The sequence below is a fragment of the Perca flavescens genome, chromosome 8 (genome assembly GCF_004354835.1).
Source record: "Perca flavescens isolate YP-PL-M2 chromosome 8, PFLA_1.0, whole genome shotgun sequence".
Classification (NCBI taxonomy): domain Eukaryota; kingdom Metazoa; phylum Chordata; class Actinopteri; order Perciformes; family Percidae; genus Perca; species Perca flavescens.
The window spans coordinates 14,272,151-14,286,628 of record NC_041338.1 but is presented as its reverse complement, the minus strand read 5'-3'; the positions used below and the strand labels follow the sequence as shown (position 1 = coordinate 14,286,628).

General features: G+C 42.9%; 1 protein-coding gene across 1 annotated transcript; it reads right to left on the bottom strand.

Annotated features, from left to right (window-relative positions):
- Window positions 1-4,677: 4,677 nt before the first annotated feature.
- tmem86a (transmembrane protein 86A) lies at window positions 4,678-14,049 on the bottom strand. Its single transcript, XM_028586428.1, has 3 exons — window positions 13,913-14,049; window positions 6,493-6,757; window positions 4,678-5,161 (listed from the first exon to the last, which is right to left on the bottom strand). The coding sequence occupies exons 1-3, from the start codon at window positions 13,931-13,933 to the stop codon at window positions 4,734-4,736; spliced, it is 714 nt and encodes a 237-aa protein (XP_028442229.1). The 5' UTR covers window positions 13,934-14,049; the 3' UTR covers window positions 4,678-4,733.
- Between the last annotated feature and the right edge of the window lie 429 nt (window positions 14,050-14,478).

The following is a 14,478-nucleotide window of genomic DNA, read 5'->3' as shown; positions in this document are numbered from 1 at the left end:
GCAACAGGTTTCATATCAAACATCACAAGATCAATAGCAAAAAGAGAGAGAGAGAGAGAAAACTTTCAATCGAGGAAAAGTGCCAACTTATTCAGATGACTGAGTGAAACTGCGGGCCCTCTCTACTACTACAATAGCTGCTGGTTCTGGCTGATTACTCATAGAGCAGGCCGAACCATACTGGCCTCCCACAGCTCTCTCAGGTCCCTTTTGTCTGCACGCACAAAGCTCAGAACAACAGGGCTTTTGACAGGCTGAGGTGAAGCGATGCGCCTGCTGGCCTGCCATCTGTGGGGACAGGATGGCAGCTAGCTAATGCACCGGATGGAAAAGGGAGTCTTCCCCTGTGTGTCATATTTCACCTCCTCGCCTCGTTTACAGCTACAGTATAGTTTAACAATAACCTCCTTCCTAAGTGGAGGGCCAGATGCTCTCCTGCACCAACGACGTGACCTCTGCCTACTGCAAAACAAGAGGTTGGTTGATACATGAGAGGTCTATTCCTAACAAGTTCCACTCTGTACAACTATTCTATTATTCTTTCAGCTTTGGTTCTCTGCGCCCAAGGCAAGTAAAAATAGAAACGATGGAGGAGATACAGAGTGAGTATTTAAAACTAAATCATCCAGATAGGCATACTAACTGGCAACTTACTGACACAATATGGTGCTTGAGTTCTGGCTTAACAGGCTGCCACTCGTTTATCACTCTCAGAAAAGCAACATCACTTTCCAAAGTCAAGGAGGTTATCCAAAGTGTGGATTGGCCGACGACAATAATCTCAGAAATACTTCAACGATAACTCTTCTGGCATGTTGCCAATAGGAACAAAATGTGTTACGAGTACAAAGAAAGCAGCGCTTACATAAATTGCCCACATAATAAGGATGAGTAAGACGGCTTGAATCAATCTCCTCATTTCCCTGGTGGTCTTACTTCAGACTGCATACTAGATAGTCAATCATGTTAACCAGCATCTCCGCTTGTACTCCACTAAACCCTGATTTAAGACAGCGTAAAGCAGACAAATGCATGTCTGCTAGCAAGCCTCCTGTGGATGTCTTTCCGCACAAAGGCTTATATGAATTGTTGACAGAACAAGTTCTGCTGCCGAGTAGGACGTTGCAGCGATGCAGGGTGGAGTCATTAAAACACCAAACAGAAGACAAGTTGTCATACAGACGGACCAAAAAACACTTCTGACTGACGAAGCAGATATATGTCGTGAGGGCGGGCGTGCTGACGGGGCGAAAGGGGAGAGAGGAACCATCCGGCAAAGCAGCGTCAGGAATAGACTCAGCTTGTGCTGAGTTTCTTTCCTGGTCAGACTAAGACTGTGTGCTGCGGTTGATGTTTAAGAAGCCTTGAGAAGTGTCAACACCATGGTCTGCCTGCAGATCCGTCATGATGGCCGACGTGATGCATAAACGTGTTTTGATATGCGTATGTTTTCCTGTTTTCCTGTGGGTACTGTATGTGGTACTCCATGGGTCTGTTTCTTTCTTATATGCCCGTTTGTTTGGTACACAGCACAATATATCACTGGACTGGACCATCAATTAGCAAAAGCTGTCCCTTTGCTATTTTTTTTGTTTGCGGGATACAAACTGCTAGGGGTATTAATCATAATGCCAGTGGTGTACAGGGTATAGTCAACAGGAGGCTTGTCCAGCAACGGACTTACTATTAAGGTCAAATTAGTCTACATCCTTCGCGTTCCACTTCCGGGATTGCTCCGGTGCCGCAGGAATGCATGTATTTTCCGTTTCTATACACTTTCTTTGTGTTGGGATTTTAAATTCGGTGTATTAATGAGGACTATTGTTGACTGCTCCTCAAATCTCTCTAGGGTATATTGGGACAGCTAGCTAGACTATCTGTCCAATCTGCGTTTTCTCTCGCACGACTATTTTGCAGCGGCTCTGTGCGGAGCTTAGCGCCGCCCATGACGATTCTGATTGGTTTAAATAAATGCCGTTAAACCAGAGCACGTTTTCCCACCATCCCCTCATTCAGCGCGCTTTGGGGGAGGGTCTGGGGCAAAGTGAGACTAATGTCAAATTACACCTAAAGAGTAGATTTACCCCAGTTTGATTACACTGTTTCCCATCAAAAACTACTTTAAAGTCATTCTTAACTGACAACACATTGGGGGCTATAAAACACATGCAGAGGTTGAGTTGGTTCTGACTTGTCACAGGTACACAATCGTTACTCAACAGCCAAGACGAGGACAATACACACACTCTCACACATGCGCGCACACTCAAACCATGCATGTATGTAGACATCTAAAGCAAAGTGTTACAGTACACTTCTTCGATATTCAGTGAGACACTTCACCCTAGCATAAACCATTTGCAGTGGGTGAAACAAAATGAAAAGGTAAGAGGGGGAAATATGTGATAGATGAAAGGCAAAATATCAGCTGACCTGTCTGGGATTTGCCGCGGTGGATTTTTGCGGGATTAAAGCTGATAAAATGTCCTGTGACAAAGAAGTATTAGGAATAATGGGAAAACTGTTCCCTCACATGACAAGTCAGTTCCCTCATCCCCGGGGCATTGTGTATGTTTATGTGCATGTTCTATGTATAGTGTGTGTGTTGTTATGAGGGAGTGAATGCCTGATACACACACACACACACACACACACACACACACACACACACACACACACACGATAAACAAAAAGATTGCAGCCAGTAACATGGTTTCAGGCCAGTGACAGCATGGGTTGGCTGATCTAGTTCAGCAATAAGACCCCTGTGGACTTTTCCTAATAACTAAAATCGGCAGGGTTCGTAGGTGTCAGGTGTGTCTGTGAGCGTGTCAACGTTTTCTGAAAAAGTGGCAGGACAAATCCCTGTAAAACATACAGCATGTTAGAATGTGTACTGTGGTCTGCTGGGACTACAATGTTTACTGTGTTCTCTTTGTGACGGCAGGACAGTGTCAACAACATTTTAGCAGGAAGAACCAAGCTTCCACAAACAACCTCCACCTCTCGATTACTAAAACTACAATACGCGGCGGTTGTGGCAGTCATGCAACTTAAACCCTGCTTTTCTTTTTACCCCCCCGTTGCCTCACTTTTTTGTCTCTGTCTCTGTCATTCGTTCTCTGTACATCTAGTTATTTAAGGACATCCTGATTCATTCATTTGAAGCGACTGGGTGCGGATTTGGTGAGGATGTTAAGTGCGGTACACAAAGGCAGTGTGGTTGTTATGAATGAAATGTAAGGGTCCTACAGATAATAAAGCAGGTTTGGATATGCCCAACCAAATAACTATGCTTGTCTCCATGGTAACTAGGTTGAGAGACAGCCATTCTAGGATCGGAGGAGGCAGGTAGGACTGTTGTAAGAGAGGCTGAAGATAATACTGCCATATCTTCGTGGTAAGAAGAAGAGTATGAGACTACCATGCTAGTGGGGTAGTAGGGCGATAGCCATGTGAAGACCACCGTGAACCAGTTGTCATGCTAACAACGGCGTGGTAGCGTCACACTGAGATGAGGGTTGAGGGCTGGGGATATCCCTCATTCTCTCAGTCTCCCATTCATTGTCTATGGAGCAGCTCCAGACTTTATACTTAATGAGATTTGAGACTTACTTCTCCGGTTTCTGGCTTTGAGAGAGAGTGTTCACAAATATTGAATTCAACTTTGTTAGGCCATGGAGATAACATATTGGAATTCTTAATTTAGGTGGTGTTCTCCTTTAACAATAGCACCCTTAAAGCTGCAGTAGGCAGAAAGCAAAAACAAACAAAAAAAAAGCCAGCATTTTAAGCAGGGTGAGACCTCTTTGTACAGCCAATAGGAAGGCTCTCTCTCTCTGAAATGACTTGTGATTGGCTAAAGTCTCCCGTCACGGGCTACATTTTCTAAAGCTTAAATACAGAGCCAAGCGGAGGCGCAGGAGTCTTGTCTTCTCTCAGACCACTTGAATTACAATATGCTAAAAAGGTTATTATGGAATTTTTGCCCAAACGATGCCAAAAATATACTGCCTACCACAGCTTTAACTCAGGAAAAAAAAAAAAAAAAAACAGAGCAACAGAGAGTGAAAAGCTAATGGGAAAGACAAATCCCTTTTTAACAAGGTCTCAGGCAACAACAAAAAATGACAAAAATAAGATGTTAAAATTGTGTTATTGGACCACATAACGTAGATGTGTGGCGGGAGTCAGTGTGGTGATTGTGTGTGATGGGACTGTGTTAATCAAACGCACATACACACACACACAATCGCTCTCCCACACACACTCCTCGAAGGTCCCCAGTGACATGCTCCCCTTTAAATTAAAACATAACAGTTAAAAGTAAAGTATACTCTAATACTTTATACTATATATATATATATATATATAGCAGGTTAAAATAACTATGCTTGTCTCCATGGTAACTAGGTTGAGAGACAGCCATTCTAGGATCGGAGGAGGCAGGTAGGACTGTTGTAAGAGAGGCTGAAGATAATACTGCCATATCTTCGTGGTAAGAAGAAGAGTATGAGACTACCATGCTAGTGGGGTAGTAGGGCGATAGCCATGTGAAGACCACCGTGAACCAGTTGTCATGCTAACAACGGCGTGGTAGCGTCACACTGAGATGAGGGTTGAGGGCTGGGGATATGGCAGTGAGATGTGTCCATGATCACCTCGGAGGGGGGGGGAAAGGCCGCTGCCACCTTCCCACCCTCGCGGCCGTTCACTGCGGACGTTGCGGCACCTCACGTTCTCTTCCTGGCCACCTCCGCGTCCTGGCACTCGACGGCCGACAGCGCTATCAGCATCTGGGCGGCATAGTAGGTGGCCATGATGATGGCACGCGAATGGGGCACGGGGAAGCAGAACTTGTTGACGGCGATGGTCAGGTCGGAGACCATAAAGAGCACGGCACCCAGGCAGGAGCACAGCTTGGTCCAGGTCCACAGGTCGTTGGTCAGCTGCAGGCCTGCGATGGCCCTCCAGCCCATGAAGCCGATCAGAGCGATGTAGACGGCCACCAGGTAGGTGAAGGGGCCAGACAGGTAGGGGTATAGCAGCATGTAGCTCACAGAGGACACCGCAGTGATCACCAGGCCAGCAGACACGTTAACAGGCTTCATCCCAAAGGCAGATGAGTAGAGGATGTGGGTGATGGCAAACATCAGAAGGCCTGCAGGGCATTATATAAATATATGTATTATTTAAATCTAAATACAATCCTACAGAGTAGCATCCTGTAAAATAAGGCTTGAAGCATGACACCAGATGAGGTAAAAAAAGAAAGATAATTTACACTACCGGTCAAAAGTTTTAACCTGACTCCGCCAGATGGATTGCTTCGCATTTGCTCGGCATGTCCATCTGGGAACTTTCCGTTGGAGAACTTTTGGGAAGGGGCGAAAATACTGGTTAGCTGATTGGATAAACCATCTGTCTATCACCACCTATGTTGGTGATAGATGGGCCAAATCAGCCAATCAGATCAAACTCTTGCCGAAACCAGTCGGGAGAAGAGCAAAAACATCTTTTCCTCCTAGAAAAGCCTCCAGTGCCGTTTTTTGCTCTTCTTTCAATGAAGGAATACTTTCTAAGTCGGATAAAACTTGCACGATAGCTACGCTCATCTCATCTGTGGAAGCTGCCATGTTGTTTAGACTGAACAGTCGCTTCTCGTTGCGTCACACCCAAACCCACCTCAAAACCAACGCTGATTGGTCGGTCGCTTGGCGAACAGCTCCACATTTTCTCTATCTCAAGATGCCAGACTGATCTGCGAGTAGAAAACTGGTGCTCAAGAGATCAGGACGGTCTCACGAGGCTACAAAAGTTTGGGGTCACTTAGAAATTTCCATTCCACTCCATTACAGACAGAATACCAGCTGAGATCAGTTGCATTGCTTTTTTTTAACCAGGGCAGCAGTTTTCAGATTAAATTATGTGTTTACATAATTGCAAAAGGGTTCTCCAATGTTTTCTCAGTCAGCCTTTTAAAATAATATCATATTAGTAAACAGAATGTGCCTCTGGAACATTGGATGAATGGTTGCTGATAATGGGCAATGCTGATATTGCATTAAAGATCAGCCACTTCTTTCTACAACAGTCGAGAACCCTTTTGCAATTATGTAAGCACATAATGTCATCTGAAAACTGCTGCCCTGATTAAAAAAAAACAATGCAACTGATCTCAGCTGGTATTCTGTCTGTAATGGAAATTTCTAAGTGACCCCAAACTTTTGACCGGTAGTGTATGTTCATTACAACTTGATTATTACATTTGTAGTTTTTGGCCAGTGTTTCTATTGGTTATGGTCACATTGTAACTGATTTTATTTGATGATAAAACATCTAAGATTTTTGCCTCCTTTTTTTTATAGCATTGTCTTTTCCAGCTGCAATGATGCTATTACCAAAAGCAACGATGGTCAAAACTACAAAAATAAGGCCCAAATTGAAGGAAAAAAATGAGACAATTGTAACAAAGCGAGGTTTTCTCTTTACCGTGGACAAAGTAGCCCTGCTCCTGCCAGATGAGAAAGGCATCGCCCAGAGCAGAAAAGATGAGGCCAGCCAAGATCTTGCGGGCATTGGAGTGAGCACCGAGGAAGCTGAACCCATGTGCCAGTAAAAACACCCAGAGGCAGAAGATGGGTAGACATTTGATAAGTGCGCTGAACCAGGATGGGCTTGAGGTGGGCAGCCACAGGACAAAGTATACACAGGTTGCCTTAAAGAATGGCACCAGCTTGGGGCCTTCACTCTTGACCTGAAAGCAGATTAAATATTTCCATTATAAATTTAGTCATAACTGGTTACACTTACATGAGGCGATTCTATTCAGTGAACAATGTGACACTCTTGTCATTCTGCCTTAAACTATATTTATTAAAGGGGCTTTTATCTCAAGGCAGAGGGCTTGAGATATATCACAAGAAGCAAAAACCTCTTAACAGTTCATCTGTGATTAAAAGGGGAAACATAAGTAGCAAACTGTAAGTACTTCTGCTTGTTTGGCAGAGTGGTTTGAGTTAGGACTGGAACAGTCTTCAGGCTGCGTGGTCACTAGTTTACATCGCTGTGTCAGATATGCACGTGTTTTGTGGCTGAAGCGAAACAGCTGAGTAGAAGGGGAAATGCAAAAGGCTCCACGCTGTTCCTCTGACTCCCTGTAACCTTTTCTTCTCTTTTTTTATTCTCTCCCCCATCTTGTTTTTGTTTCTCCTCTCCTCTCCTCTGCTTCACCTTCTTCTTCGGATCTCAGGTTCTTGAGAACTGTGCAGCATATTCAAGTCTCAATTTCGTCTTTCACGCTGCGTTACCAGTCATGTTTCTTTCTGTCCAAAGACATAAGGCCCAACAGGGTCACAAAAAATAAAAAAAAACAGGGCTAGAAAGAGGTTTCACAACTCCTCTAGAATGACCACCCACCTATGGTTCCGAGAATTGCTCTCGCTAAACGCACTACCCCCCCCATCGAATCAAAATGAATGGAAAGACCTGCGTTTTTGCCCCACCGTCTAACGCTTGAGTGACCCCTCAACAGTGTTGAACAGTTGAATCTAAATTATGAATATTACCATTTTTGTCAAATAATCACCTACCGTCGCTGCTGTAATATCTGATGTAATTGTTCTTCTCTGATACATTTCATCACAGTCAGCGCCGGCCCTAGACTTCTGGGGGCCTAAGCAGGATTTGGTTTGGGGACTCTCCACATTGTTACATGCTGCCACTGCACTTGGCACTTAACCAACTTGTGTATTGTAAATATTAGTTTAAGCACTCATAATGTGCAAATAAGCATTTAAAGACTAATGTGAGACCTAATTAGCAGCAACACTATCTTTAAATAGACCGGCTCTGTTATGAGCTCTATTGTGGGACATTTCAAGCGCTCTTGGGGGCCCTCTGGTAGCCACGGGGCCCTAAGCAGCCGCTTAGGTGGCTTATGCTTCGGGCCGGCTCTGATCACAGTCTTACATCAAGAAGGCCTCATTGCATGGTGAAATTCATAAACTGGTCTACAGTGGATATAATGGTTTTCATTAGTCGCCCGGCCTCAGCGTCAGGAAGTATCGCGTGATGTCTTGTGATGTAACAAATTGCTTCACGGCTCTGCACACATACGCCCATCCAGGAACCGGCTAACAAGGTAGCGATTTTAGTAGTTTTTCACACTATCGTCATGGCTGAGACGGCTAAAAAGAAGCAGAAAGCAAGGAAAGCATTGTCGGAGGAACAGAGAAAGAGGAAACGGCAGACTGACCGAGCGAGGACTCAGACACAAGTAAACATAGGAGTTGCCAAATATCTATTCCGAAGCTGTAGGGGAAGCTCTAGAACGAAACCTGCGAGCAAAAAGCGAAGAAATGGCCAAAACTGAATCCTTTAAGGGGACATTAGCCATGAGCTATGAGCCCTGCGTGACAGTCAGCTGTCGTCAGCATAAAATAACAAAACATACCGCTTCATTTGGGAGGCTGTGTGAATTGAATGCAGACTTAGGGTTCACTAGAGTTTAGATCACTGGAGGAGAGATGGGAGGATACGAGTAAAGACAGAAAATAGGAGGACGAAGACGGGGTCATAGTGCAACAGGGAAAGGGTTGACAAGACTGGGCTGCTTTTTGATGTCCCAAGTGACTATTTTCCAGTGGCCCTTTTGCAACCCTCTCCACAAACATTCTGTGGTAAAGAAAAATGATTTGAATAAGCAATGCTCCGATTGCAGTATTCACAAAAGAGTAAGTAAGTAGGGACAGACAAGAAGAAGCAGGAGGAAACATGGGGAAGTGAGGCTTTAGGGGAGGGGGACAGTGAGCGGGTTGGCGTTACAAGCATTCAGATGACAGTCGGATTTGGGATTGGACAAGTGAGTTGGGGGGAGAGGGGAGAAGGAGAGGAGGTGAGAAAAAACGAGGGGTCACTCTAGTTCATATGGTTTATGCAACCTGGAGGAGGGGAGGAAGGCGGAGGGCTTGATTGTACAACCGCTCCATAAAATAGCGAGCCAAATTACCGTACAGGATTCAGTCAAAATGTTTGACCTCAAGCCTGCCCTGGTGTAGTTGATTTGATTAACACAGCTGGAAAACAAAAGGGATTAAGGCTATAACACACAAGTTCACACACGGTCACAAGCATGCTGAGACAAAAAACACAAGCTTGGTTGTGGTTGTTATCTAATGTGTTTTAAGCTTTATGTCCCGCATCATAGAGTGACCAAAACAGCATTACTTCATCTGTGAAATATTGCCAAGTTAATTCATATGTTCCTCTTCCGTCCTTCAAAAAATAAAAATAAATAAAAAAAGAAGCCGCAATGAACTCACTGTCTTGCTTCCTCCTAAAGAAACTCAACAGTGAGGCCATATCACTCAAGTTTAAGCTGAACTATGCGAGCTCTCCGCATCATTAAGATCTGATTGAAGAGCACATTAAGCTCTAAAATGACTCAGGACTGGCCAAGAATGCAGACACCCTGTTGTTTGGTGTGCCTTCATGTTAACTCAGATGTTCCACTGTGGTTTGTTTTTTTTTGGTTCCTGTTCAGAGCCAGAAACATTTCATTTTCAACTCTGCTCCCAAAGTGTGGATAACCATTTCCAAATATATCAGGGATTTTAGTGAACAATTTAAAGTGACAGCTTACATCGTTATTAACTAGTGCTATAACGTGCTATGTTTCACCATCTCTGTACCAGTAATTAGTTTGTCTTTTCAGCGAGATTTTTCAGTGTGTACTTGTTTATATTTCCATGGCTTCTTTCTGACACTGTGTGTTTCATTTTCTAATTTCTAATTGGTCTTACACAAACTTAGGGCACTTTCAGTCTTTTTCTTGTAAAGTTTGAGCTGTCTACCAAAGTGGCACAAAAAAAAAGGAATAACAGGTTTACCACCATCATAAGAGCCCACAGGTTGATCTGACAAGGCTGAAATAAGTATCAAAATAAGCTGCTATAGTGGCTTTAGTTTTAGTTTTAAGTCGTTTTTTTTTTTTTTTACAAATAAAATTATATTTTGCTTTTTGCTTACATATACAATTGAGATATTGTCATGTCTCGTCCAGAGGAATCTCCCCACTAAGGCAAAACTAAAGCTTGGTGTATAATGTGAACTAATGCACTCCTCTTCTCTCCATTATTTACTTTCAATGGCCTTCATAAAACAAATAGGTACCTAAAAATGGATTAAAGCTAGTCTTATTACAAAAATTGTGTGCGTGTGTGTGTGTGTGTGTGTGTCTCTCTCTCTTGCTCTGTCTATCCCATTACGGTCAAATGGGTGCCAAGCAGAGGAGATAAAACTGTCAGGACTCTCAGACTAGCCAATATTATAACGCTGTGTATCAGGCCCCCGGTGACAGGACACCAAAAAACACAACATATTGCTGCTGTACTGTCAGGATCATTACACAGATAGAGCCTTTCTATTATTTAACAGCGTACAGTGAAAGAATAGGTTACTTTGCTTGAGACCAGCAGGCCAAGGCACTGATCACAAACATTATTTTATTTATTTGCAATTATTTTGTGTGTGTGTGTGTGTGTGTGTGGGGGGTCTCAAAGGATATGTAGAACACTGTCTAATAGGAGATTTGGAGGGTGAACACAGATTTCAGGGAGGAAGGTGGGAGAAAGACACCCATAACCTTTGGTCCTATTCATGCTGCGTTTGAGCCATACTTTGTCGTTTCCCCTTTTCACTGTTGTTAATGTTAACTTCCTGTATCTAGACAATAAGAAAATGACTGCGAGTAGGAGAGAGACATAGGTGTGCATGGGGCACACCTATGCCTCGAATCATTAAAAAGCGTCTCTTTCAAATCTTGCAAGTAATGTTTATTTCATTGTATCATTAGCTGGACTGAAATCTCCAGCAGTGTTGAACAGTTCTGAATCTAAATTATGAATATTACGTTTTTTTGTCAAATAATCACCTACCGTCGCTGCTGTAATATCTGATGTAATTGTTCTTCTCTGATACATTGCATTACAGTCTTACATCAAGAAGGCCACAAATTATTTCAAACTAACTACAAATCAATGTATGTTTCAAGCTAACAATACGGTAAATACATTTTATTATTTATTCTATTTATCTGTGTCTATGTACGTTTCCCCCTGTCCCTTGCTGCTGCAACAGTGTGAATTTCCCCATTGTGGGATTAATAAAGGATTTAGAATCTTGAATCTTGGAAAACAAATGATGCAGAATAACTTGAAAAAAGCTGACTACCATATTGCAACGTGACATCATGACTTTGCGTAAACATACACAACACTTTCCTAAAGTCAAATGGCGTGTTATCTGTACGCATTTTGAGCTTTCCACGTGTATGTCTACGCTGTATTCGGCGGATGTAAACATACACAACACGTGGCGTGGTGTCACGAGAACGTGCCGCGCTATCGCGAGAACAATGTCGCACGCGTGTAAAAAAACAAACAAAAAAAGGTTGAGTTTAGGAAAAGAACATTGGGGAAGGCTTTATTCAAAAATAAATAAATAAATAAATAAAACGGTTGATAAACGCCACACGCAGGACACGATGCCGGCTCTCCTGGGTGAAAGGCCTGTGGTTTACCCATCCACCACCCCAACCATCCTCCCTCCGCAGACTTCCGTCCTTTCATACTACTCGCTACGGCCTTACATCCTTTCATACTACTCACTACGGCGATAATTCACACGTAATGTAGGTCAATGGAAGCCAAACGGCGTTGATAAAAAGCGATTATGCGTCTTGATAACACGCCAAAATGGCATACGAATTGGCATGTCATACATACGCCACTTAATGAGATTAGTCTGCATAAAATGCATTATGTGTGTGAAAACAAAATACAAACTTAGCAATGAATATCCTTAAATGTTTACAAATGTTTTTACACTTTTGTACCCGACCAAACTATCAGCCACTTGAGCCCAAACTCGTCTTGTAATTGCAGTACAGGAAAAAAACCAAGACGCTGATAGCCGCTAATACTTCTTCACCAACCATAAAGCAAAAAAAAAAAAAAAAAAAAAGTACTGCATTGAAGCATTGAATGCCATCCAGTCAGGGTGAACTTCTATTCAATTTTTCCGGGTCATTCTAGGTCATACGCTAGCAGAGTGCGAGAAACATGATACACGTAAACAAATAAAAAGGACCTGTAAAGTCTCGTGTACACCATTTGGAAGAGGGGAACTGTAACATAAGTATGATCCTGGCAGGCACAGCTGGCATTTGAGTCATATGACAAGTTATTTCTATGTAGCATAACACAACAACACTGCTGTTGGAAGGATCCCCCTTACAGTTGCTTTAACTCCAAGGATAACTTGAGGTCAGTTGCAGATGAGCAGTACAGCACAGTACAATATATGCAGGTGTTCTTCCACACCAAGGAAAACTAAAAGTTGAACCATGTATCTTTTTAACATCACCTTTTTGCTGAACTCTATAACGTTTTTTAAAGTGAGTGTAATACTTAGTAAAAAAAAAATTAGGACAAGGGACAATCAACTCAAAAAAATGTAATTTAGAAAAGCCAAAAAGCGAAGTGAAGTGACCTATAGCAGGTGCAAAGTCCACATTAGTTAAAGTGCAGGTGGCTGACTCTAGATAATCTGTAAAGGACAAAAGTTGATAAATTCCCTTAAGAGCAGTCCACCAAAAGTCTGTTCACCAGATGTTATGGAGTGTGGCAGTCTTTATAAAAACCTTGTCTTAAAATCAGACATAAAAAAGCCTAAATATAGCTGCTTTTTAGGTAGATGTACTAAGGCCAATTTAAAGCAAAATGATGATGATTAATTTACAATGGTTGTTTTCCTGATGATCAAAAAGTCAATGTCATTTGCTCGCCCACTTTTGTTCTTTCAAATTGGAGGGAGAAGATGCGTGCCCTACTATACACTGTCCAACAGTGTTCTGACTCAGCATGGCTACCTTTCACTATAATACTGGGGCCAAGGTTAAGCAACCCCAGAACCTGCACAGCATCATCATCATCATCACTAAGGCATACATACAGACTCCTCTCACTGCAACCACACAGGCTACATGTCAGGGTTTACTACAGGCCAAGTTGGCCCCTGCAAATGGGGTAAAATTTCATAGCAGCTCTGTCAAAGTAATAGGATGCTAGGGCCGGTTAAATTATGCATGTAGCTGTCACCTTTTTTTACTTTGTCAAAATGGCCAAATTTCCTGCAGTGGCACTTGTGTCAATTATGTAGCAAATGGATAGGCAAAACAATAGAGTCTATGTAGGCTATATGCATAGCTACAGCAAAGGAGATGAGAAGAAAAGCAGCCAAAGCAGAGCACTGCTCGACGCATGCGTTACTGGAGGAAAGGGAAAGAGGAAAAAAAAAAAAAAGACAAAAAAAGGTCGTCACATGATAGGTTTTTGTTTTTTGTCAGGGGCTGCTTTTGGGAAATTAGTGAAAACGTCTGTAACGTGTAATATCGATACGGAAATAGCGTTAACAGTCGCTGCTTAAACGTGTAAAGGAAACGGCTACGCTGAACAAAAGTTCCTGCTTTACGCATTCAGAGGTACATTGTGAATAACGAGGCAATAAGTCGCTGACAAGCCTAAAACCTGGGCGTCCGAGGGCACCTGGCTGAACATTTTCTATTCAGCGAACATAACGTTATATTCTTATTTACTGCTAATTCTCACCTAAATGAGCATGCACTGGCCTTCGAATACAAAGTATGACATGCTATGCTATGAATAATAACTAACAGTGAATTAGTAACTCGAGGCAGTTGATAATGAACATATCAATTATTGATAGAAACATTAATGCGGATGGATCATTTTATCTTTAAGTGTTGTTACCATGTAGCTAAACTAGCTACCCCTACCGCTCCTGTTTAGTGTGGGTAAATTACCAACGCTGGTTTGAAGCAGATACTCACTACTGTTACCGGAGAAACCATGTCTCCCTCGGTGGTGTCCGTGCCGGTGTGAAAGGTCTTAAATATCAAGATTTGGCTTGGGTCCTCCTGTTAAGTTGTACTGTATGAGGGATGCCGATTGTTTTGTTCTCGCTCTGGTGGGCGGTCCGACGTCCACTAGGAGGTGAGAGACCAGCCGTTACGTGGGCAGGGCTTTCTCTGTTGACCAATAGGAGCAGAGAGTGCTCGTAACGGGGGCGGGTCAAGACGCGAGGGGCGCCCGGATAGGAGGAGTCGGTCTGCTGTTTACATATCGGAGCAGATGGCCTTTATTTACATTTTACAGAAATAGAGCTCGTTGGTAACATTTTTTTCGGGCTTATTATTGAGTGTGCACCGACAATCCTTTGTTTAATGGGTCAGATTAGGCGTTAGAAATCAGGCAAAAAGCTTCGTAAACATCTCTAAGAGATCAAAATGGTGCTCTAATAAAACAGAGTGCTGATTGCATACAAAAATGCATTGCTATTACAACTGCTATCAATACAGTGTTGATCTCCTGTCTGTTTCGCTTCAGTTTGATCTCT